The 25,651-nt window shown below is 51.8% G+C and overlaps 1 protein-coding gene across 1 annotated transcript in view; it reads right to left on the bottom strand.

The window, feature by feature from the left end:
* Cdh4 (cadherin 4) overlaps positions 1-25,651 on the bottom strand; it is a 469,526-nt gene that overhangs the window by 30,808 nt on the left and 413,067 nt on the right. The window contains exons 6-7 of the mRNA XM_076930353.1: positions 22,632-22,776; positions 9,148-9,320 (exon numbers count right to left, since the gene is read on the bottom strand). Of these exons, the coding sequence (XP_076786468.1) occupies positions 9,148-9,320; positions 22,632-22,776 (318 nt within the window). The remainder of the gene's footprint in view (positions 1-9,147; positions 9,321-22,631; positions 22,777-25,651) is intronic.

Raw genomic sequence — 25,651 nt, 5'->3', positions numbered from 1 at the left:
CACCTTCCTTTCTGCTCCAGGCTGGAACCATGGTGCTCTGACACCCTTTCCTTCTTTCTCTGTCTGGAGTAGTTGGGAGTGGTGCTCCCTAGAAGCCAACAATAGCAAACACTTGATACCCAGTGCAGCTAGCCAGGGGCTGGTGCCAGGGGCAACAAAGGTTGTAGACATTTGGGATCTGGCAGTTCCTGGCCTCTCAATCCCTTCAGAGAAGCATGCTGGGAGGTGAGAGCCTGTGCTTTTGAAGGATCCAGAGGATTTGTGTACAAAGCCTCCTGGTTAAACACTTGGCAACGTTCAGAGATAACCAATAGATACAGTAGCTGTCTGTGGCTGTTGTCTCTGGCTGCCCGTCTTAGACCTCAGATCTGAGCAAGTGGGTGATGTAAAGTTTCCACGTGGAAGGAGAAGGCCCTGCATCAGGTGATGTGGGGCTGCTCTGGCCACTCTGCACCCAATAGCTGATGATTGCCACAGGGAAAGTCAAAGAAAGATCTCAGTGTCTGGATCAATGGAGGAACATTGTGGATGGGTACAGAGAGGTGTGTGTGTGGCTATGTTCCAGTACAACTTACTTACAAAGCAGGCACAGGTTAGACTTGTCTTGTGGGCTGGGACTGGGTGATCCTGAGCTAAGCTATGCTCTGCTCTGCTGCTTGTCAGAACCCAGGAAGACCCTGAAGTGGGGATTGAGACCAACCTGTCTGATTTGTTACCATCTCTCATACTTAGAGGTTAATGAAGGTCACACCGTGGATGTTCCTATCTCTTTGCCTGGTCTCCATGGTGGTCTCTTTGACCCCATGCCTTTGAAGGCCACTTATGGTAGCCCTCGAAGGAAGAGGTCAGAGGAGAAGAAAACAGGCAAGAGCAGAAAGCACAGAGCTCTCCTGAGCAAGCAGTGCAGTGGCTGGAGTGTGGGAGAGCTCAGGGAGTGGAGGCATGCACAGCCCTGAGGGTCCTGCAGGGCTCCTGACAGAGGAATGGGTGCTGCTAGCATTCCATCCTAGCTTCCCCTGCCCGCCACCCCGCCTCCCCCCACCCCTGTGCTCCCTGCTGACACCTGCTCCTGGCTCTCCAGGGTTCCTTGTCAGCTTGGCCAGAACAGCATAGGCATGAGCAGGTTCAGATCCTGCCAGTCTCCTTGGTGCTTGGGCCATGTTTCAGGGCTCTTTCAGGCTCTCTGGGTAGGCTGTGGTTGGATCTCAGTGCTATCTGGGAAGAACAATGTTAGGGACCAGTGGCAGGTTGCTGGTTCCTGGGGTTTGGCTGGTTTTGTCCTGGTCTGAGGCTTTTGTCCTGAGTGGAGCTGGGAAGGTGGCTGAGACAGGGTCTGTGGTTTTGTTTCCATCTTTGGAAAAGGAAGGACAGTGTCCTGCTTTCTCTGGCCTTGTTTCTTTTGAGTTGCAGCCAAGTGGAGGTTGTAGGGAGGTGGTGTCTGGAAAGTTCTGGAAACACTGTAGAAGAGGCCGCTTAAAAATCCCCACGCAGATGTCCTTGCCAACGACATGTCACATGTTTCTGAATGTGTCTGTACATTTTTGGACATGTCTGGATGTCACTGGGGTTTCTGGGCACATCTGAATATTTGTGGATATTTTTGGAAGTGCCTGGATGTCTCTGGGTTTGCTGGGGTGGAGTCCTGCAGGCAGCCCTGCTCCTGGGGGTGTCTGTATCACCACACACTGCTCTGCCCTTGCTGAGATGTTTTTCCTGTGGAGCCAGTGATTGAAAACTCTTGGGTTGGGATGTAGCTTGTGGTGCTGGAGCCCTGGCCTGACCAGCACAGGCCCTGGGGTCAGTTCCTGGTACTGCAAAAAGTCTACAAGGCAAGCAGCCCCTCTGTTTGCCTGGGATGGCCAGAGAAAGGCTCATCTGGTTTTCTACAATGCTCTGCAGAGCTTCCTATCAGGCCCCACATCATCGACTGACACCTTTACCATGGCAATCTGTCCTGCCTCTCTCTGTGCTTACTGATGGCCTGACACAGCCATGACAGAGTCAACACCCCCCCCACACCACACATTACACACACATGCACACACACACCACACACACATACCACACATACCCCACACCCCACACATACACACCACACACATACATACACACACATCACATACGCATACACATATACACACACACCACACACACATACACACTACACCATACACACACACACACACACACACACACACACACACACACACACTACACCATACACACACCACATATACACACGAGTGTGGCCATGACTCCAACCCAGATCCTCTTAAGGGAGACCTCAGCCCTGCTTCCCACAAGGCCATGCAGCTGAAGTCCTGCTCACGCCTGGGCAGCCTGAGGGGGCCTTAAGAACAGACCAAAACCCAGATCGTATCACAACTTACTTGGTGGCTTTCCTAGTAGATTAAGGAGCAGTGTTTCTAGTGTGGGACACAGTTATAACAAAATGTCATCCTGTCCCTTCCTGTACTGACTCCATCACATGATCTAGTCTCCCCGTCCTCCTTTCCACAGCCCCCTCTTCCTCAGGCTCAGGCCTCTTCCTCTCCTTCTGACACTGTTTGGCGACTGTCTCCCTTGTGTCTGTCTCAGATCTTCCTCTGCCTGATTCTTATTACGCCTCAGTTTGTAGGTCTGGGTGCACCGGAGTCAGATGACCTCTCCAGGTCCTAATGTCTTATCTCAAGGATGTTTTTCCAAAAGGGGTAAAGATGCTCCCGGCCTCCAGATGCTAGGTGAGGGTGCATTTTCAGGGCCACCATTCAGTCCAGTATGGACACTAAGTGGACCAGTGCTGTGGTTGGATATTGACTCCAGGGACTCTGGGTCTCAAGCTATTGGAGTCTCTTCCTCGCTTCTGGCCCAGAGAGTTTCTGCTACCCTGCGCCCTGGGTCGGCTCTTCTATTTGGAGCCCATGTGTGCCAACCCGGTGGGTTGGCTCTGAGGGCAGTTAGACAACAGCTGGCTCATTGGCAGTGGAGGCTCTGAGGTAGGAGGAACCTTGGGTGGAGGTTGAAGCAGCCGGAGCAGGTTGAGCCATGATTCTCACTGTGGTTAGTGGGAACGTGGGCTTTCATTTCTGGCTTAGGAGGTAGACCACACTGCTACTGCACCTTCCCAGAGGCTCACCTCTGTCTCTGTGGAACCACCTCAGCTCGGTTTGAGAGATTCACTCCCAGCTGCTGGGAACTGGTGGGAGACTTTCCTTCTAACCTGATTCCTACCTGTGATGGTTTGCATATGCTTGGCCCAGGAAGTGGCACTATTAGGAGGTATGGCCTTGTTGGAGTAGGTGTGTCACTGTGGGTGTGGGCTTAAGACCCTCATCCTAGCTGCCTGGAAGCCAGTATTCTGCTAGCAGCCTTCAGATGAAGATGTAGAACTCTCAGCTCCTCCTGCACCATGTCTGCCTGGACGCTGCCATGTTCCCACCTTGATAATGGACTGAACCTCTGAACCTGTAAGCCAGCCCCAATTAAATGTTGTCCTTATAAGAGTTGCCTTGGTCATGGTGTCTGTTCACCGCAGTAAAACCCTAACTAAAACACTACCCTTTTTTTTCATCTATTATGAGGGTGCTGAAAGCCCAGGTAATATCCCACTGCTGGGGTTCCTGTAGCCCTGGGAAGCTAAAGGCCCATGGATTCCAGGGTTCTTCTTTGGGTCCTCTTGGGTATAGTCTGACTGATGGTCCTTGAAGCCACTGGCTTGTCCTATGCCTCAGCCTTCCCTGTCACTTAGGGACCTGGTTTCTAGAGTATCATCTGTCTCTCACACCCTGGGCTGGCCATCTTCTCTGACTCTGGGGCCCCCTGTCTTCTGACTGGACATTGCTTTGTCTGTGTTGGGCTGTGACTCTCCTACAGCTGTAGACATCAGAGCTTATTGTACTTGGCCTATGTGAGAGCCTCAGAATGTGGAAATGCCAGGAGTTCTGTTCATAGGGAAGCACCAGGCCTGGCTGTGGAGATGCCTTGATGGCTCCAGCCTGTCATGATGCTCTACACTCTGACCAGCATCAGGCCTGGGCTCAGGTGGTGACCATCACCGATCCGACTGAAGACAAGACGTTTACAGGGTGTTCTTGAGGGATGGTCACACTCACAAGAGGCCACAAGTAGGGACAGCAATCTTTCCTTACTATGCTGACTTTCACCTGTGGTACCAGCAGAGGGCAGAGTGAGCGGACAAAGAGCCCGAGGCCTTCTTGTCCCTGGACCCTCAAGTTCCCTGTTCTGTCTGTGTCTTAGGAGTTTTATGGTGTCAGCTAAAATGGCCCCTCTGACTTCTGTTGACACCGATGGGGAGGGAGATCAGGGAAGGAGCACAGGAGAGTCTATGAAGGCAGAGGCAGCCCCTGGTGTGTGGGGAAGCCAAAAGGGTCCTCTCAGCTCAGCACAACTTAGTGCCCTGGTGGCTTCAAGGACCATTTGCAGGGACATAGGGGACAGGCAGGCACAAGAGGCTCAGGGAAGGGCACAGCCTGCTTCAGAACAAGCCTTCCCACCACCCTGTGGAATGAAGGCCTGATATTTCCTTTTTTGGACTGACTTCTTTTCTACCAAAGAGAGGTAGCTTCTGTGATAAGAAAAAAGATCAATAGTTGTTACCACAGAAAAGGCTTGTTTTTGCAAAGGTCTGATAGCGTGGTGTTGCTGGAACCCTGAGAGCTACGCTCACTCCATGAGGCCTAGGAGGTTAGGGCCCTGTGACTCCACACATTCCACGCTTGAGTCAGGAGACATTTGGAAGAGCAGAGGCCAGGCCGACAGCTCTGTGAGGGAGTTGTTCTGTGCTGTCTTCCTTCTCTCTCTCTCTCTTTCCATCTGACAAGAGTATTGCAGGGGTTTAAATAAGTACAAGAAGGGGCTGGCCCACCTTCCGGATCCCTTCCAACCCTGGGATAATTAACCTGGCCCACTATGTTGGGGAGAAATTTGAGACTGAGGAAGGCGACCAGCTGATGGTCACCGTGCGGTGGAACCCAAACTGGATGTACAGTGAAATCAGCCTCATGGGGGTCAGAGCAGAGGTGTGAGCCGGGTATAGCTAGCTGCTAATCACAGCACTCAGCAATCAAGCCCCCTGCTGCCTCCGAGCTCTGTTCCCACCTCGGGAGCCAGGAGTGGTGCTCGGCTTCCTATTAGGCCATAAATATTCTAATTAGGAAAGTTGGTAAGATGAACAGGATTAGCAGGTGGGGCAGGGACCAGAGAGGCACTTGAGCCCCTCGTACCTCGTCCAAGTCTCTCCTGACATTTAATCATGCAGAAGCTCTCACTTCATATGGCTCTCCTAATTAGACGCACGGCAGTCATGCTTGGGAGTTTCCCACTTTCGAAGGAGAGCTCACTGCCTTGAACAGGAAGTGGAGACAAAGGGGGCCTGTCCACAGTACCCTCGCTCCCAAGCACTGCCTGCTGCACGGTGCTGGACGAGAGCGCCTTACAAGAGAGGACCCCGAGGAGTCATGTCTAGCCGGAGCAGGTAGTGGATGTAGTGGGGAGATGGCCCTCTAAGACCTTCCACACAGACTGAAGCTCCTTGAAGCAGGTAATGCCTCAGCTCTGGCTGGGTCCTGTGTGCTCAGCTGCTAGTGCTTTCTCCAGTTCACTAATGGCAGGGGACAGTTAACTAAATGTACTGTGAGGTGTCTGAGGTACCACACAGGCCTTTACTAGATGCAAGCAGGAAGCACCTCCAGGTAGCTAGCGTGCAGGGCAAGGCCCTCGGAGCACAGGGCATCTACCTGCGTCAGGAAAGTATGTTTATGAGAACTGTCTCCTACAGAGACCATACTTACCAGTGGCCCCCACCCCAAGGCCGAGAACCTGAGCAGGGAACTTGAGAACTTGAAAAAGAACATTCTGGAGGCTTCCTACCACCAGGGAGCTCCCTTCCACTGTGAAGAAGGAATGAGGAGGACAGAGAGTGGGGAGGAGGAGAGGGAGGAAGAGAGGGAGGAAGGAGGAAGAAGGAGGAGGAGAAGGATGAGAAGAGGAATGAGGAGAGGGAGGAGGAGAGAGGAAGGAGGAAGAAGAGGGGGAAGGGGGAAAGATAGAGGAAGGGGTGGAAGAGATAAGGAAGGAGAGGTTGGCTATCACTGAGCTCCCCAGCAGCCATGACCCATCAACATTCCAGCGCCTTGCCAAGGGCACAAAGCCTGCTTCCTTCTGGACAGATCCCTCATCCTTCAATGTTCAATTGACAGGTCTCTCTATGGAGCCAAGCCTTTGAGCCCTCAGCCCACTGAACACATGGTGCTGGGCACGCAGGGTCAGTTTCTCCAAGGGAAGACACTGGGTTTCATGGAGATGAAATGGAAGGACTTCCTGTGGCCCCTAAGGTATCATGGATACCAGCTCTCCCTCCAGCTCACAAAGGCAGCCAGCCCTGGTGACCCATGGGAAGAACAGCATAGATGCTGGTGTTCTGGACCAGGCTTGAGAGGACCAATGCCATCAGGGGAGGCCCAGGAGTGTAGGCATTTGTGTCCCCAGATGGCTTTGCTTTCACTGCAACTGGGGTCTATCATTGTTGTGACTTTCTGTACCTGGGCCCTGGAGACCAGTTACTGGCACAGGTAACACAGAAAGGTCTGTATGGGGCCCTGCTGGATCTCTGAGCTCTCCCATCATGCACCATTCCCCAGTTACAGTTTACTGCTTCCTACCTAGAACAACACACCGAGTCAGGGCCTGAATCTGTTCATTGCCTGGGCTGCAGGGCAGGTCATATAGTAGCCACTTAACTCTCAGAGTGGGACATGCTCTGTATCACCCTCACCCACTGCATTACAGCTTCCCTTGGGAGAGGCTTAGACCTGAGTCTCTACTACAGTCCACCTGGGCTCATACACTCCTGCCCTGTAGAAGCAAGGGTTCAAACTCAGGCTGTCCTAATTTAGTGGAGAGCAAGATGGTAGAAGACTGGGAGCCACTGGCTGGGTCCTGACTCTCTGGGTGATGGCGTCAGAGAGTAACAAGAGAGTGCTCTTGCCAAACGCAGATTGGAGCCCTGTTGTCTTTTGTGTGACAATGTCTACTGGTTTGTCCACAGGGGTCTCCTCTAGCCCCTGTACCTGGATGGGTCTCTGTGCCAACCTTGTACTTCCTTACAGGACTCTGTTATGATCACCTCTTTTGCTGTCTTTGAACACAGGAAGGTCAGATCCTCCTAGCTAAAGACACCAACTAAATGCAGCTATTTTTTTTGTTTGGAATTTAACCCAGTCTCTGTCCCTAACATAGTCATGCCTGAAGCCACTTGCGTTCTTCCGACAGTGGCCACCTAGTTTTTCTCTATTCAGTTGCTGTCTGTGTGCTCTTTCCTCTCCATCAACTCAGCTCCATTTCTGGAGAATGAGATGGAAACAGGGGAGAGAAGAGAATTTTGCTGGAATTGAACATTAGCAGTTGAAGTAATTGAGGAAGACAGGAGAAAGCAGGTCACCGTGGTGTGTCTGTCCAGACACAGAGAGGAGGGGGAAGGGAGGAGGAGGGGGAGAAGGAGGAGGAGGAGGGAAATGAGCAGGGAGAGGAGGGAGAGGAGGAGAGAGAGGAAGAGGAGGAGGGAGAGAAGGAGGAGGGAGGAGGAAGAAGAGGGGAAGGAGAAAGAGGAAGGGGAGGAAGAGGAGGAGGAGAGAGGAGAAGGCAAAGAAAAGCACTGAGGTGCCTGAGGCCTGCTCCATCATGCCAGCCCATGCTGGGCTCAGTTTCTCCTTGGAGAGGTGTTGGGACAGGTTGGATGTCTGAGGCAAGCTTGGCCACACATCCCAATTCCCAACTTTAGTTGCATACAGCATGAGGGCACCTCCTAATGCCTCTCTGTCTTCATTGAGTACACACAGACACAGACTTGGATGCAAATGCACACACACACACACACACACACATACACACACACACACACACACACACACACACACACACACACCACACCACACATCCCTCTGACCCTTAAAGCCCAAAGACCAGCATTGCCATTCCATCACAGATGAAGGTCGGGTGGGGACTCAGTGCCCTCTCACACGCTGTGGTCACACAGCCAGAGAAGGCCACATCTCAGCTGGGTAGAATCCACACTGTCTTTAAGGCCAACACCCCTCCCCTCCTGCCACACAACTACAGAGGGTCACTGTCCACGTACCACCCTGTGCACTGCTCTACAACTTAGATAGTCAGGGACAGCTTGAATTTTCTAGAGAGCTCTGAGTTTAGACCCAAGATGAGAATTGAAGGCCTCAGGTGCTCCATAGCTTTCAAATGCCCCCCCTCATTCCCAGATGTGGGCACTCCTGGGGAGGAGACATGCTACTTCCTTGCAGCTCATTCCCACAGCTGATCACCAGGAGCCACTACTTCTGACTGAGCAGCCTTTGGTTGTGTTAAGGCCCTGCAGACCCAGAGAGTAAGGCTGTGGAGCTTCCAGAGCTGCTGACAGGGGACAGCCTGGGCTACCAAGACTGAGTACTGCAAGAAGCCGTGGCCACACTTCTACAAAGGAGCCCCAGTGGGTGCCTCTGTGCTCAGTGGTCCCCAGTGTGGCCAGTCTGTGTGGTCACAGGGTGCACAGGAAGCCAGTCTGTGGTGAGGGTGGGCAACATTGTCCTGATGCTGCTATCTGGGGACTGTCAGGTCTTCCAGGACCCTGAAAGTGGGCTGGACAGTGATAGGTGGTCAGCTCTATTTCTGGCTGGTCGACCTTCTCTTACACATATCCTAGGTCACGGAACCCTGTCCAGGTAAGTGACCATCTCTGATGATCCAGGCAGGCTTGGTGTTGAGGAACACCCACCCTCTTATGGCTGGTATGTTAGGGAAGGCTCACAGCTACCCACATATGGTGGTCTAGCTCAGGGAGGTGGGCTTTAAGGGACCCCAGACCTGGAGTATAGTGGTGACAGGACTCTGAGGACTGGGGAGTTCATCCCCACTTTTCTGAATCCCTGCTACACATACCACTGGGCATGCTGGGAGATCTCACAGGTGTCAGCTGGTGACCCACCCAGAGCATCGAGCGTGGTGAGTGCTGCCCTGGGTCTGTCTCCCTCCAGCCCAAGCAGGAGCTAACACTGAATGCTAATGGTGTATCTGGATCACAGAGCCTGTGGCTCCCGTGTGGTTCACAGCCCACCTCACCTCTCGGTCCAGGCCTGCTGCCACTGTCACGATGTCCCCTGTTTCACTGTTGATGGTGAACATGTTCTGGGATGGGCTCTGGGGTGTCTGGGTGACAATCCGGTACCTCACCATGCCGTTGGCTGTTGTGCTGTCATCTGCATCGTTGGCTGTGACAGTCATCACGTATGTACCTGGAACAGACAGCAGGTTGGATGGGGATGGTCTGACCCCAGACACCTGCCTCACCCAGGGCCACACACCCTAGCCACACATCCTGGCCACACACTCAGGGTTCTTGAGGCAATGGCCTGTACCTGCAGCATCCTTCTCCACAGTGTGTTCTAGAAGCTGCCACTTGTCTGAGGTAGCTCAAGGGCAAAGCTCCTCAGCCCACACCTGACGGAGTTCTCCTAAGTGCATGGTTCCCTGACATTATTCTGAACTTTTTCTCGCTTTGCAGAGGACAGAAGCGATTTTTTACTTCTCTGGGGAACTGGCATCAGGACCAGCCCTGAGTCAGGACTGTCAATGTCTTGAGCTGCAGGTCCTGAGCCTGGGGACAGAGTCCTCGTGTAAGACTGTTTCCTGAGGACCAAATGATCCTGGGTGAAGTCCTGCTGGTGGGTATAACTGGAAGGACTCCATAAAGATGCTGTTACTAAAACTAAAACTAAATCACACACATAAAGTTTACCCCCCCACCCCCAAATAAACTAACCAACCAAGCCCAGAGTTTTGATATCCTCATGAAATTGAAAATAGCTATCTCCACCATGTAATTGCAGAAGGCAATCCTCACCCCGGAGAGAAAGAACAACCATCACCAGCCCCTCCTCGTCCTTTCTCCCAGCTTCCCGAGCTCTGACCTGATCTCTGTTTCTCCACATTTGCCTATTCTGGTATGATGCTCTGCACTCAGCTTTCTTTATGAATGAGGTCAACCAGAGAACGGTCCACCCCCTTCTCACTGATACTGAGAGAGGCACCACAGACAGGCAGATGCTGAACTGCAAATGAACAGTGTTTCCTAGGCATAAGGGAGGCCCATGCTCATGAAAAGACACATGGGTTAACTGAGTGGGAAGGTGGGCTGTGGCCATCCCCAGTGGGACACTTCTGGGACCTCGGCACCCAGTAAGGTGAGGCTGGAGGATTGCCACAAGTTCAAGATTGGCCAGGTTCTAGGCCAGCCTAGATTGTACAGTAAGATCAAAATAAAATGATGAAAATGTGGTCTGCAGAAGAGGCAGAAAAGGCTCTCCAACAGAGGAGTTGGCAAAGGAGAGGAAGTAGACCCTGGCTGGAGAAGGGAAGGCCCTGGGGAGGAGTTCTGCCTGCCAGGGGAACACAGTGAACAGACTGTAGGGCTGGCTAGGTGTGAATCTCAGAGAGCTCAAACTAGAAAGTTAGCTGGAAAATGTATCTGCAGGTCCTGAAGTTCATATCCAGGAGGACAGAGGAAGGAGTTCATTGGGCAAGTTTGTATCGGGCTTCTGGCTACTATGTAAACTAGGGTGGGTCTGCAATGAATAGGACAAAGCCCAGTGAGAACACCTGAGACTTCCGTGCTGTATCCAAGCTTCTATGCTGGGTTCACTGAGGCCAACTCTGGTCTTTAAAGTAACAATGTGTAACAGGGAGGAGAGAGACTGACACATGACCACACAACCCGTAGCAGGTTTGGCATGAGTGTGGCAGGCTAGGAAGGATCTGGTGATTTTCTTCTGAGAGTAAGTGGGTATCACTTGGGCATCAGATGATAAAATGTGTGTTGGGAAAAAAGAAAAAGAAGGAGGGAGGAAAGAGGAGTGAGGGAAGGAGGGAGAATAAGGAAGGGAGGGAGAAGGAGAGAAGGGAAAGAGGAGGGAGGGAGGAGGGAGAAAGGATGGAGGGAGTGGGAGAAGAAGGGAGGGAATGAGAGAGGGAAGGAGGGAGAAAGGATGGAGGGAGTGGGAGAAGAAGGGAGGAAATGAGAGAGGGAAGGGGGGAGGGAAGGAAGGAGGGAGGGGGAGAAGGGAGAGAGGAGAGAGGGAAGGAGGGAGGGAGAGATAGAGATAGAGAGAGGAGGGATAGAGGAGGGAGGAAGGGAGGGAGGGAGCAAGGGAAGGGTCTAGCAGAGTGGGGAGTGGAAGTTACCATGAAAGGGAAAAAGGCTCATAAGCCAAACCCACAGTTTGGAAATCAGGGGACCTGGCTGTTTTCATAGCTAGCCCTTAGGGTGAGGTGAGGATGCTCCAGGCTTGAACACTTTGAGCCAAAAGGAGGAAGCAGGCCACGGGTTGCCATGGAAACGACCCAGGAACATTCCCAGCCTCTAGAGCGGAGCAGGGGCTCGGCAGGTTTTAGTTTTTCTTTCTGAGAGGTGCAGAGAGAAGGGGGAGGAGGAGGCCTGGAAAGCTGCCCTGCCTACGGTGTCCCTCCCTCCTGATGCCCAGGGATGCTCTACATCCCAACAGTCTCAGTGCTGTCTACGCAGCAGGCCCTGGAGGATGTCTGATAGTCTAAGGAGCAGGCTCTCGGGCAGCCTCTGCCATGTTTGCCCCTGTGAGTGCCAGCTTATCCTTCAAGCCGGAGAGGTGGGTGCCCTTCTCAACTCTCCCCTTCCTGGCCTCTCTCTCTATGTCTGACTGTCCATGCTTCCTGCACTGACTGCTTTTATTCCTATGCACCCTGATACTCAGGATTTGGGTGCATGGATGTAACCTGGGCTCATGGCCATTCCCGGGCACAGTGAGGAGCACAGGACAGTCGTGTACATGCTCCACGCAAAGCTGTGGGACGCAGAGGCAGGGGAGGGCCCAGGAATGAGGAAGGGCCATTAAATGGTAGACTGAAGCAGAGGAGAAGCCAGCTGGCACAGAGCCCTGAACCTGTGCAGAGGACCCAGAAAACAGTGATACTGTTGGTCAGAGAGAGGCAGGAAATTTCTAGGAAGTCCCAGGTATTAGGAGGGAGCAAAGGGAGGAGGATGGAGACCCAGGAGTCACGGGGTTCAAGTTGAAATGCAGGAGTTAGTGGAAGATGTGACTACCAAGGCCTTCATCTCTGAGGGAGAAAGCAGCTTCTCTGTGGTGGTACACTGGGATGAAGGAGCTGCCAGGACAGGCTGAGGCCAGGTGCGGTGTCCCACACAGAAGGGCTTCACTTGCTTCCAGAGTGGCCCAGCATTGCCCACCTGGGCACAGCCTAAAGCTCTTGTATTCTGGCTCATAGAGGGTAGGTTGTTAGCTTCATTATGGCCCAGAGACTGAGGGGCAGGAGAGGCCACAGGGACAGCGAGGAAAAGTGCTGACGGTTTCAGTCTTGGAGCTGTAGTGAGTCTTCCTGGGTGTATCCAACAAGCAATGAGGCTAGCCTTGGGCCAAGTCAAGGAGAGGAGACACACTCTCCGGGGACTGTGGAAGGTGTGGCCATGGAGGCCAGGAAGGGAAGTGTGCTCATCTGAGCTCATGCCCAGGGCCTTGCAGAAAGCAGAGAGGGCCAGGACACAGGATGGGCAGTGATTGTGGGGGCAGGGCACAGGCATCCTTTCATCACAGGGTGGGCTGGGTCTGCATCACCTCATGCCCAGGCTGTGAGCATAACTCATGTGTAGAGAAATCCTTATCTGCCCCCAACAAAAGTGTATGGAGAAACAGCCTCAATAGCCCTTCTATGGGGCTTCAAAATATGTTTTCACTTGTAAAATGCTGCACAGTATCCTAGTCACATAGAAGCACCTTAAAAAGCCCAGAAGCCTGGAAACAGTTGCTGGCTGCATCAGCATCTCAAAGATGCTCTCCAGGCATCTATCTATAGGATATCATGGCCCCCATATTGGGATGTAGAGTTGAGGGGTAGGGGAGATGGATGTCCCTGGTGACTTAGAAAAGAACTTGCTGCTGGGTTGCCTGGGGCTGTCTCTTGTCTCAAGAGTGATAGGAGACCACAGTCTCCCAGAGCTTGGGGACAGAGTATGAATGTCATCATGACCCTTCACAGCATGGCGTTTTCTTGCTTCCCCAGTGGAGTGCGTTGAGTTCTGCACAACTGAGTTACAGAGCATTCAGTGAGCTGGATTTATTGGTCTCAGCAGGGAAGTAGGCAAATTTATTGCTCTGCAGGACCCTTGAATCCCACAGACAGATGCACAGCCTTGAGCTGCTGGGAGGCCATGTCTGAGTTATGGCTGTTGCCAGTGGCCTGGGGAGGACCATAGGCAGTGGCCTGGGGAGGACCACAGGCAGTGGTCTGGAAAGAACAACAGGCAGTGGTCTGAGGAGGACCACAGGCAGGACACATTTTCCTCCAGACCCTTGCTTGCATTTTGCAGGTCAAGTGCTGAGCACATGCCTGCATCCTTAAGGGAGGCTGCCTGGTCTTACTCAGCTGGGGTGCGTGAGACATCCTGGAGGGAGTCTTGAGGGAGAACTCAGAGAATGTTTCACATTCATCTGCAGGCCCCTGCAGTCCTTGCAAAGGGTCTGGCTTTGTCCCCTCTAGACTAGGGGCAGGGCCAATGGTTGGCCAGTGTCGGCCACAGGGCTCCAGATCCCTGACACTAGTCTATGCCTTGTCCTGGAACTTTTTATTTGGAGTGTTTTCACTGGGCCCCAAAAGTCACATGATTAGAAGCACTTTGTCTAGTGACACAAAAGCAAGGAGGCCTGGGGTGGGACCAAAGGGCTGAGGAGCCATAATCACAGCCCTGGGGAGGCATAGCCACCCTGCCAAGGATCTTCTTCACCCTCCAGGTTTGGCAGTAAGGAACTGAGTCCTGGGAACTTCCCAAGCAGTGCCTGGAGATGCTCAGACGGTGGTCCTGGCCGATACCCTTGGCTCTGGGTGTTACTTGGAAGGTTCCGGCAGAGGAGGAAATGTTGGATTTCCAGGCATTTCTGGAAGAGATCTGGGCTTATTTTTCAGATCACTATAGCAAAGTGTCCCCGACTGGGGCTTACACAAGTGTTTATGCCCACAGCCAGTATTGTAGGTCACTCTCCCTCCCGAGGCCCCAGAAGCTTTTCAGTTGCTAGAGGTGGTTTCCAGCTCCAGGGGTTCCTGGCTTGTGGCCACACCCCTCCAAACTCTGCCTGTCTTTGTCTGCACTGGTAAGTCAGTTTCCTCTTCCCTTCCTGGATTTGCCCTGACTAGTAATGTGTGCAAAGCTGACCCCCTGTTCTTAAAGAAAGCCATGCTCTTCCGTCCTGTGGGGACTGGGTTTGGGGGTCCAGCCTTGTACCCATTGTTTATGGGGACTATGTGGAGGATGGGCTCCATACTGACAGCAGTGACTAAGCACAGGAGGCTGTGACCTTTGTGTGACATGTACCTGGATGGCCCCGGGTAGCTTCAGAGGCCAGGTTGGGCTCTGAGCTCAGACATCTCATTGTCAATCCAGTCTGAATCTGGCTGTGACCTCCCTGGTACTCGGCTGGCTGCTTGTATCTCCTCTGCAAGTCTTAGGTTCTTTCTTTTGGAAGCTGGAATTGAAAGTGTTTCACGTCTTAGTCTGGAGAAGACTGATCTGAGCTCTGAGTTCAATGCCATTGCAGGGGGTACCACGGGGCCAGCGAGGCCATGCCTCCTCCTTGTGTTGTGAATGGTGAGATGGTGCCCAGCGTCCTCTGCTAACCCTTCTTTCTCCCACTCAGTGAAGTCTGAGGCTACATGGATCTACTGCAATCTCCCAGGCGCTCTTCTGAGTGTTGCTGGGTGTTTGCCCTACTGCAAAGCCAGACCACCAGCACAATGTCAGGGCTCGTAGCCATCCACATGCCCCATGGAGGGAGCAGATACCTGAGCCACAGCTGTGCCGGCCTGGGTGCTAGTCAGAGATTGAGAAGGAAGCCAATTTTCCAGAGCTTCCTCTAGAGGCCTCCACAGCCTCCCACCACTTCCTGGAGAAAGACTTGGATTTTCCCCTGTGAGCAAAGCCAGGCAAGCCAAATGAGCCATCTTTTCTCTGGGCTCAGGGGTGAGGCCTGCCTCTCACCTGGAGGGTGATGGTACCTCCTTTCTGAATGCACTGGCAAGTAGCGGGGGGAGCAGGGAGGACTCAGGCTCCACTCTTCCTTGGAACCCATGTACCACGGTGCCACACGCCTTAAAGGATTAATTTCACAAGCCTTAAATTGCAGTTTAATTTGAAAACTAATTCAGCCCCATAATTGGCTTTCTGCTCAAATCACTGAGGCTAAAGATTTAAATTCTTAATATTCAGATGACTTTCAAGTATCTGGTGCCATCTGTGCACCAGGCCATGGCATTAATCTAAGGGGACTTCCACCGGCGCAGAAATGAAATAAATAAATACGGGGACTTGCTAATAGAATAATCTATTCAAGCTGGAGCCCTGCCTTGTACAGATGAGTGTTTCTCTCACTCCCGATTTGTAGATTCTTCTGCTATTTAATATATTTTACGTGACATCAATTTCAGAATTCATAGCAGCGGGGTCTCCACACTGCTACAAGGGTCGGGGTGTGCAGTGAGTTACGACAGCTGACTGAGAGGTCAAGATGCAGCTTTGCTTGGGCGGTTTGAGAAATGATGCTTCAGGCTGGCTGTGGGCTTTCTGGCCGGAAGCATGGCAGAGGTTCTGTGGCCAATCTGGGGGTGCTCCAGAAAGGGGATGGGGGCTGGGGAGAGGGCACAGTGGGTAAAGAGCTTCCTGCACAAGTGCACGGACCCCAGCTTGAATCCTCAGGGTCCACATGAAAGCCAGACATAGTAACGATCAAATCTGTAATCCCAGCATGGGAGGATGGGAGTGGAGATAGGAGAATGGATCCCCAGGAGCTACTACCCTGGTGAGCAGAGCTTATTTTGGAAAGGTGGAAGGTGAAGACTGGGGTCCTCTGACCACCACACTTACACTTTGGCGAGCACACATCAGCACACATGTACAGGAACAAGCACACACATGCATATGAGCACACACACAGTGCACATACACAATAAGTTTTTAAAAAAGACAATGTGTGTGTGGCCAGGGTGATTCTGGCAAAGGGAGCCCAGTTAACAGAGTGCTGTCCTAGGTGAGACCCTGGACCCTACCTAGTGTACCATCTGTCATGGTGTGAGTGTGAACTTACCCCCGACCCCAGGCCTGGGTGAGACCTGAATCTTAGTGTGCCCTCTGACATGATTGAGTGTGAACTGCCCCGCAGAGGCAGTTGGTCCCTACTTGGTTGTGCTTTTTTGAGAGGTTATGGAAACTTTCAGGGGTAGAACCTGTCTGGGGGAAAGTGAGTCACAGAGGGGAAGCTTTGAGGTATTTTGTAGTCTGAGATCTCCTCACCCTGCTTCCTCTCTAGTCTCTGCCTCCTGTCACAGAGATGTGAGCAGTCCCAGCTGTACGCCCTTGTCACCACAGAGCCAGGTGGCACACGCTTCCTCTCGCTGATGGACTGACCCTCGAACTGCGAGTGGAGGTAACTTTTTCTTTAGTAAGTCACTTTTGTCTCAGCATCGAGGAAGGCCACCAACACCCCTCCCAGGCCTCAACGTTGCTGTAACTCACTCCCAGCCAGTGGGTGTGTGTGTGTTTCCAGAAAGACTCTCATCTGAGGAGGACGAAGTCAGTAGCAGCCCATTGAGTGGTGAGGGTAAGGACTCCTGAGGTAGGTGGGATCTCTAAGGACCTGCTGGCACACAGCAGGAAGCTGGCTTCTAAACATATTTCCCTACATTTCTGAAGTGATGTTAAATTCAACAAAAGCGACTTGTCGAGGTTTGGGAAAGGATGCAAATTCTCTTATCCAGTCTTCCTCATCCACAAAGTAGGTGTTTTTATTTCCATTTTATCAGCATGCAAGGTGAAAAGCCTGCTCTGGGCTGCACCAGGGTCACATGGTGGCTGCACAGTAGTAAACCTGGGCAAGCAGAGCCTCTGGGTTCCACACAGACGCTGGGTGGGGAGCAGATTTTGAGGGAAGGGAAGAAACTCAGATACCTTCCATCCCAACACCCACACCTACGCCTGTCACAGCAGTGACACAGGCAAGGACTGCGGGCTGTGTGGGAGAATAATTCTCAATGCACCTCTGAGAACAATCTAATTAGAGGCAGACAGAGACACGAGCGGTCACCGCAGAGGGTGCACAGATGGCGAGAGACACGGGACAAGATGCTGCATGTCACTTGTCATTAGGGAAACACAGTCTCCGACTTAGCGCACATCGCTGTGCACCCACCCACAGCTGCACACAGAGGCTGGCGATGCAGATGTGCCTGCCGTTTACCATGGCAGGCACAGCACAGGGGCAACTCCTCAAGGAAGGGCATGGAAGTGTCTTACAGTGCGGTCCACTGCCCACAGATGCTATCCTTGGAGCCCAGTGTCCTCTAAAAACCCTTGCCTTGCTCAGCAAGGGGTGCTGTTGGGAGCGGGGTGAGAATATGCTATGTTTTGCTAGGAAGGACTCCAAAAGGCTTGGGCTAAAGGCTTGCTCCCTGGCAGGCAGAGACTCTGTTCACTGAGAGGCCATCGGATCATAAGAGTTTCAACCTTGCCAGCAGATCCATTCCCTGGTGGGCTCCTAGCTGGAAGGCAGGCTTTGTTATTAGTATTAATGGTGGAATCAGAGGTGGGGTCTGACTGGAGGAAGTATGTCACTACGTGTGTATTTGAGGGGTATATTTTGTTCCTGGCTACTCGGTTTGCACTCTTTGTTGCCAGCTGCTCTATGGTTCCTCTGCCATGCTCTTTCGGTATGAGATTTCAACCTCCCCTCAGACTATGGCCACGGAGCTAGCCAACCATGGGCTAAACTCCCTAAAATGGTGAGTTTCCTCCATATAAGGTGACTGTGCCAGGGACTGTGCCACAGAGATGGAAGCTACCACACAGTACGAGCTGGCACTCTGTCTGCGGACCTTTGTCCCAGAGAAACGAAGCTTCATCTTCAAACATTCTACCTATGCTTGCTCTTAGTAGCTTCATCTCGATGGTCTCAAGCTGGGAAGCACTGTTCGGACGCTAGCCAGCTAGCAAACTGTGGCGTGTCTGTGGCTTATACTATGGACCTCTGCCCTGGGATCTATGTGATGGCCTGGATGAAGGAAGCAGGGAGCAGACAGGAAACAGGGTTGGATTATCAAGCCTTAAGGCCTGTTCCCAGTGATCCACTTCCTGTACTGGGTTCCATGAGCCCACGGTGGGCATTTATATCACCACATGTATCTTTATAGGCCATTTTTTTTTTCTTGATGGCTGGGGTCACAGAGCCACACTGAGTGGCAAAACTGCATAGAAACAGACACCTAGACACAAACACCTACACAAACAGACACACACATGTGTAGGCTCACGCACAAACATAGACATACATAGGTATACACACACACAGACACAAACACCTACACATACACACACACATACATACATATAAATGTGTAGGCTCACGTACAAACACCTACACAGATACACACACATACATGCATAGGGTCATACATAAACATAGATATATACAGACAGACACAGACACCTACACACACACATCCATACATGCATAGGCTCACATATAAACATAGACACACACACATACACGAATAGGCTCACACACAAACATAGACACACAGAGATATAAACACACAGACACAAACACCTAGACGCTAACAGACAGACGTATGCACGCAGACACATAGGTACACATACACAGATACATACACATAAGTGAGTGCAGGTGATACTGACCAGCCCTTAACATGGCTGTGGCTGAACTGATGCTACGTCCTGAGCATGGCCCATGTCATGGCTGGTCTGGAGGATTCTACTGTGGGAGCCCGGTGAAGGGTGGTGGTGACTGTGTTTTTTCTTACAGCTATTTATGAATATATATTTTCTCAATGAGCCCATAATTTAGACAAAAAGACATTTCTAGTGAATTCCTACAATGGAGAGAAGACTGAGGTTGGGGAGGAAACTGAGGGGACCCCAGGCTGCTCATGAGTGGCCCTGAATGAACCCCACCCTTCAACGGTCTCTGCCAGCTTAGTCAATATTTAATCTTTCCCCATTTGTTTTCCATTAGGACGCATATCTGAAACCTCTCATTAGCCGGTCGTTCCAGAGAATAATGACTAATTTCCGACAGTAGCTTTCCTTTCTCCTGCAAAGACCCTTCCATTATTGTAATTTACTGACGGAGGAGGAGAAATTGCAGACAATTTCCAGGGCCCAGGGACTGTGCTACAGGAAGAGGCGCCATGTCCTCACCCTTGGCTGGGGTCTGGGGAGGAAGGAGGTGCCAGGTTAAAGTGATATCATCTGGCTTCATCCCATAGTTGGTCTGAATAAGTGACTGAATATGTGACTCCTTCAGGGACCAGAGACAGATTTCATAGTTCCAGGAGCCCTGAAAGTCACTCAGAACTCACACTCAGACCTTGAATAGCTTGCTGTGAGCATCCTGAGAGCAGGGTTCAGATCTGTGAGGGCTTCCGTTGCATGGCTGGCTCTGGGAAAGGACTCACCATTTGTGTCTGCAGGCTTAATGGCTTATGGGGATTTCTGAGAGGTGCTGAGGTAACATGCTGCTTCTGTTGTCCTAACGAGTCAATGCCAGCTATGCATGCTTATTTATTTATTTATTTATTTATTTATTTATTTATTTATTTTTCTGTTTGCTTTCAAAGAAGGTGTGGGAAGCCTGGTTTGTGAGAGGAAAGGTCAGGAGAATTTCAGGCCCATTAGCTAAGCCCCAGGTCCTGGACGAGAGGCTATCTGCCTCTGTGCTAATGAGAACACACCCCAGCTGGGCTGAGCCTTCCCTCCAGTCCCTCCAAGATGTGCCCTTGGTTGCCCTCATCTGGTTTCGTTGGTTGCTTGTAGCTAATTTGCCCACCCACTGCCTGCCCCTGCCCCTCGAGGGACTGCCTTGGGATGAGCTGCCTAAGGTTCCACAGAAATAATGTTACATCCCGTTCTCTCCAGTGACACTGGGCTCGCCAGTGTCTCGCCATCCTGAAAGACAATCATTCGAAAATGCAATCGTCTTGTTGAAACAGCAGTCCCCAGAGACGGAGCAATGACAACCTCTGCCAATGGAGGAGAGGATGATAAATGTTTGCCCTCCTGCCCTAGTCAGAGGAGAGGCTGACTCCTCATGGGTCCCATGGAGCCCCGGGAGCAGGTGGCTCCTTGGAGGACAGCCTGCCCTGGCTCTGCTTGGTCTGGATTTCTGAGAAAAAAAAACTGCTCCTGTTTTGCCCAGTGCTCTGCAGAGCTCAGAGTCACTGCCAGATCTCCAGGGCTGCGGCTGGCGGATAGATAAGGTGCAGGAAGCTAGGTAACGAGGAAAAAGTAATGGGGGAAACCTTGTAATGTGTCTGAGAGTTTCTCAGGGCGTAGCCATATGGAATGTATTGCTATCTGTCTGAACTTCAAGGTTACCTGGGTGGCACATGTTTTTAAACGTCTAAACCTGGTGTCTTCAGCAGAGGCTTCTGTGACCTCATTCATCCCACCCTTCCCGGGGTAAGTATTGTCTAGTGAGGTCCTTCCACCTCTCATCACAGGACACAGCTCAGTAGGATCACCTAGGGGTTTCTTAACCCCTAGGCTGACATCTCCCAAAGGGACCAAGCTAGTGGGCCTATCAGATGTGGGTCTGGCTAGCACTTTGTATATCTATATAAGCCTCCAGCAGGGTTGGGAATGTGGGTACTGATGTGATTCTCATACACAGCTGCCTGGGTCTACAGTGTCCTCACTGCTAAATGGTGACTGGTACAGTTGCTCATCAGGACTGTGGAATGCGGAGATGTTGAAATCTGACTTGCAGTGAGGGCCCTGGCACATGGTAAAGCCATATGTCCTCTGGGTCTGTGGGAAGACAGGTTCTTGGGTCAGTTCTCAGGGGGAACAGAGGCCCTGACACAGGGGCTCACCTCCTGGGTTGGGAGAAGGGTTTGATTGTTTGGTGGGCCTTGGTCTCTGGCCTGGTTTCCTAATTCTGAATGGCACAGTGTCTTCCTTTCCTACTTTCTCTTCAAATACATATTTCCCTCTCCTATGCTTCAGCCCTAGTCTAATGTTACCATAGAGACAAAGACAAGACCAAGAGCCAAAGCAAAATCTCCCACGTTAACAATGTAAGTCTAACACTTGGTGCCTGACCCAGGATACAAACAGTTAGAGCAACCTCTAATGGCTCCTGGGCCTCACCTCAAACGGCTAGACTCATGGAGGGCAAGTGATGTTAAACAATTTACTACTTTAAGGGGAGGTAGCTCAATTGGTAACATGTTTGCCTTGCAAATATGAGGACCTATGTCTGATTTACAGAAGCTATCTAAGAAAGCCAGGCAGAATGGTACATGCTTACAAACCCAGAGCAGGAGAGGAGTAGACAGATGAAGCCCTGGGGCTTGCTGGCCCACCAGTCTAGTCTATGCAGAGAGTTCTAGACTAGAGAGACCTGTCTCAAGAAACAGGGTGGGTGAGCAAATGCTCAAGGTTAACCTCTGGTCTCTACATACACATGCTTGCATGTGCATGAACACATGTGTACTGACACACATACCCTCACACATGTGTGCTCACACATGTACTTTTACACATATGCACTCACACATGTGTACTGATTCTTATACATTGACACACATACCCTCACACATGTGTGCTCACACAAGTGCACTCTCACATGTGCATTCACACATGTACACTCAGATATGCACACTCACGTCTGCACTCACACATGTGTCTCCTACATTCACACTCATCCCCTCCAAAAACATAGTGACCCACCCTCCTGTTATCTATTCAGCTATGACCCCATAACCAATGGCCAGGTAACTTCTCATAATTGCTATAAAATATCTCCACTCCCTCTCAGGAGTCTGTCCATTCATCCTCTGTCTTTCTGTCCTCATGTCTATTCTTCCTTAAACGTCATATCTGCAGGGAGACTCTCTTATAACCATCACCTGTCAATAAAAAAGCTGATGGCCAATGAGCTGAGGCAGGATTAGAAGGTGGGACATCGGCAGGGAGAGAGAGAATTCTGGGAGATAGTGAAAGGTGAGACAGATTCACCCAGGAATGGTGAGGAGACAGATGTAAACCAGCAGGTAGCTGAACCCAGGTTGGAATAAAAGAAATAAGAAGTTAAGAGCAAGTCGGAGGACAAGCTAAGACTTACAGCCTGGGCATTTGTTAATAAATAACTAGTCTCAGAGTTGTTACCGCTGGGAGCTAAGCAGTTGGGAAGAAAAACTAGATTTTACACATTTCAATTCTAGTCTAGTTAAAAGCTTAGCTCCCTTGTCTAGGGTCCGTCGGCTCTGGCATGGCAGCCCCCTCTTCTCCTTCTGCACCCGAGGTTTGATTTCCATCCGACCATTCTCTGTTGCTATGGTGCCTGCTCTCTGCAGCCTCTCTGTACCCTGAAGTGTGTGCGGATGAGGGTTGTAAAGTCTTGGGCAGCTGTGTTGTGTGTTAACAGTCCCAGCCCCATGTCCTGCAGAGTGTGTGCGGTCCCCAGGAAGCAGATGCTGACACATCCTCGCAGCCTTACCTGGCTTGGAGCCCTCATCCACAGAGCCGTTGTAGACCTGGTTGATGAACTCGGGACGGTTGTCATTCATGTCGATGACGTAGATATACAGATCAATAGGATTCTCCACCTTGTTGCCGTTCATATCCACTGCATGGGCTCGGAGCTGCAGAGCAACAGACACAGGTCAGAATTGGCAGCCACATTCAGGGGTGTGCCTGTCTCTGGTGAGAGTAGTTCCCTGGGGACTCACAGCTCTGGGATAGCACAATAGTTCCCTGCTCCCTGGGGAAAGAGGCAGGGGCAACCTGGGCAGGGCTCAGGTGGGACTGAGACACCCAGAAACTTCTGTGACCCTTGGCCCTCCCCTCTGTGCAGATGGGGTCATGTTCGCAGAAACAGGGTGGCATCCTCTGTCGGCGATGCCAAGGTCATCCACGGCCCCTCTGTCTAATATCTTCACATGCTTGGGCTGGACAGGTGCCCAATGAACAAGACTTTACATTTTCTCATGGTGGCTGCAGCTAGGCCACTGTGACTCATGGAAACGCGGGGCTTAGGTGTCTGCTCCCGAGAGGCTGACTGAGGGGAGGGCCTGGGGAGAGATCTTCATGGGGTACATACAGGCGGAGGGTGTGTGAGGCTTCAGAGCTGGGTGCCAAGGAGGGGGAGAGGGAGGGCCAAGCTGGCTGGGACCTCTGGTGACCTGCTTCGCTCTCTTTGGGCTCAGCTTCTTTTTCATCCTCTAGAAGGTTTTTTGCCCCTGCTTCAGATATGTCTGCAGTTCTGAGCTTTCACATAGAGTGGAGGGGGAGTACAAGAGGCCCCGCTGGCTTTCTCTAGACTGCTCTTGACACTGAGTGTCTTTGGATGTGCACAGAGGGGCCTGTCTTCCCTCCCCAAAGCGACTGAAGTAGCTGTGGTGGGAGCTCTAGCTTGGGCAACAGCGAGGGGCGAGACCTGTGGGTTTTCATGCCTGGTTCCTGCAGAAGTGATGTCATCCCAGTACCTTGTCACGGGTGGACAGAGGACCTGGCAGTCACAGAAGCTCTGTGCTCACAGTGTGCTAGTTAATTTGTATGATTGATTTCATTACCTTGACATTCTTGATGCCTTTTGGAACAGAGGCCACCCTCCACTTAATGCCAGGAATAAAACTCTATGCCTGTGCTGTACATGGGACAAGTGGGAGGAAAGCAGAGTGGGCTGCGCACCGATTGGCACAGGCTGAAGGTAATAAGGCTGAAAACTTGGAGCCTGCCGACTCCTCCTGTGGGAAGATGACGGACGCGACAGAGGAAGGCAGGGCTGTGAAGCCCCAGCTACAGCTGGTTCCCTGCCTGGGATACCCTGCCAACAGCTGCTATGTCCCAGAAGCATGAAAGCAATTTTGGGGATGCCCTGAAGCACAGGGCAGATAGGCTATTCCAGTGGGAAATCAGAGGGCTTGAGAGGGCTTCAAGTCAAGGCCTCAGGGAGGGGAGGAAGCAGAAAGTAGAAACTCCTCAGGCCAGGGACTTTCTCTTACAGACCATGATAATTAAAAACGAGTCTGACTAATCTTGGAAGAAGTGAGTTTAATCAGTGAGCGGCTTCCTCCTGTGGGCATGAAGAATCCAAGTGCTCGGGTACAGGGCTGACTCCCGGTGATCTGCCGCCAGGGAAAGAGGCAGGGGAGTGGATAGGCTTGCTGTCTTTCTCCCAACCTTCAATCCCACACCTGGTTGAGCTCCCCTTTAGATTTGGGCATAGACGTCTCTAAAGAACACATTCTAGAGGTGGTGTGTGCATGAGGCAGGCAGGAGGACCGGGGCTTCAGGGGAGGAGGAGATGGCAGGGAGAGAGGATGGGGGTGTGGCCTGCCAGAGTGGTCCTTGTGTGTGTGGGGAGTGTGGGAAAGGCTGAAAGATAGCACACAGCTCTCTGTCAAGTGTTACCTGAACTTCACAGAGTGAGCCAAAGTCCCTGGTGGGGGGGGGGGCTTTGGGGACTCACAGTGCTTCCTGCAAAGCAGCCAGTAGCCAAGCTGCGCGCTTACTACCACCTGTTGGGGCCTCTCCACCTGACCCAAGCTTCAGTTTCAAACAGCCTGCCAGCCCCCAAATATGAAGTCCAGTACCAAGGCCAGCTCCATTTCTGTGTCCCCCAGTTGTTCAGTCTATGAATAAAATCATCTTCCTTCTCAAAAAGGACACAACAACTTTCCAACTCCACTCCTGAGGGAATCTCTCCACCCAAGCTAACAAGACGATTGGCTTCCTCACGTCCTCATCCCCACCTTGGCCTCCACCACATGATACGCAAAGTGAGGATGCTCAGATGGTGTTTCCTGGGACATGCAGGGAGATGCTGTTGGCACCAGCCCCACTGCTGTCTGTGTCTGGCTCTGAAAATCTGGAGACCCAATCTTCTCAGGGGGTGTGGGGCCACGAAGGAGTCAATTGTTCCCAGCTTAGAACTGCGTGTGTTTCCCAAAACCTGGGCCGTGCTCACGCCAGTCATTTCTGTTTTCCCAGTCCCCAACAAAGGACCCAGCTCACACCGAGTGCTCAAGAAGCGAGCTTGCCATGGAAAGATGGATGTGTGGTTAGAATGGGCAAGTGGGTGGTGGATAGGTAAACAGATGGGCAGGTGGGTAGTCGACAGGTGAACAGGCAGGTTGATGGATGGGTAAGTAGATGGCTGGATGAGGAGATGGTGGATGGACAGACAGTATGTGAGTAGGTGGTTGGATATACATTTGGATGGGTACACGGATTGGAGGGTGACAAGTGGATGGGAAGGTGTTTGTAAGTATGAGTGGAGGAACACAGATGAGAAATGAAGTCTGTGGAAAAGGGAGTGTTTGATGGATCATGCTTTTTTTTTTTTCTTTTCTTTTTGAAGTTTCTGTGATGATGGATAGCTGGAGAGCCTCTAATGGGGGCTGTGAGCCTGACTGTGGTCACTCTTGTCTCGACTCATCACAGAAGCCATGGGATGTGCAGAAGTTCCTGGTCTGTGGACTATAAAATGCAGCTACTTAGGGCTCAGGTAATTGT

Source organism: Arvicanthis niloticus, chromosome 2, assembly GCF_011762505.2.
Source record: "Arvicanthis niloticus isolate mArvNil1 chromosome 2, mArvNil1.pat.X, whole genome shotgun sequence".
NCBI lineage: Eukaryota > Metazoa > Chordata > Mammalia > Rodentia > Muridae > Arvicanthis > Arvicanthis niloticus.
This window is presented reverse-complemented; position numbering and strand designations above follow the sequence as displayed.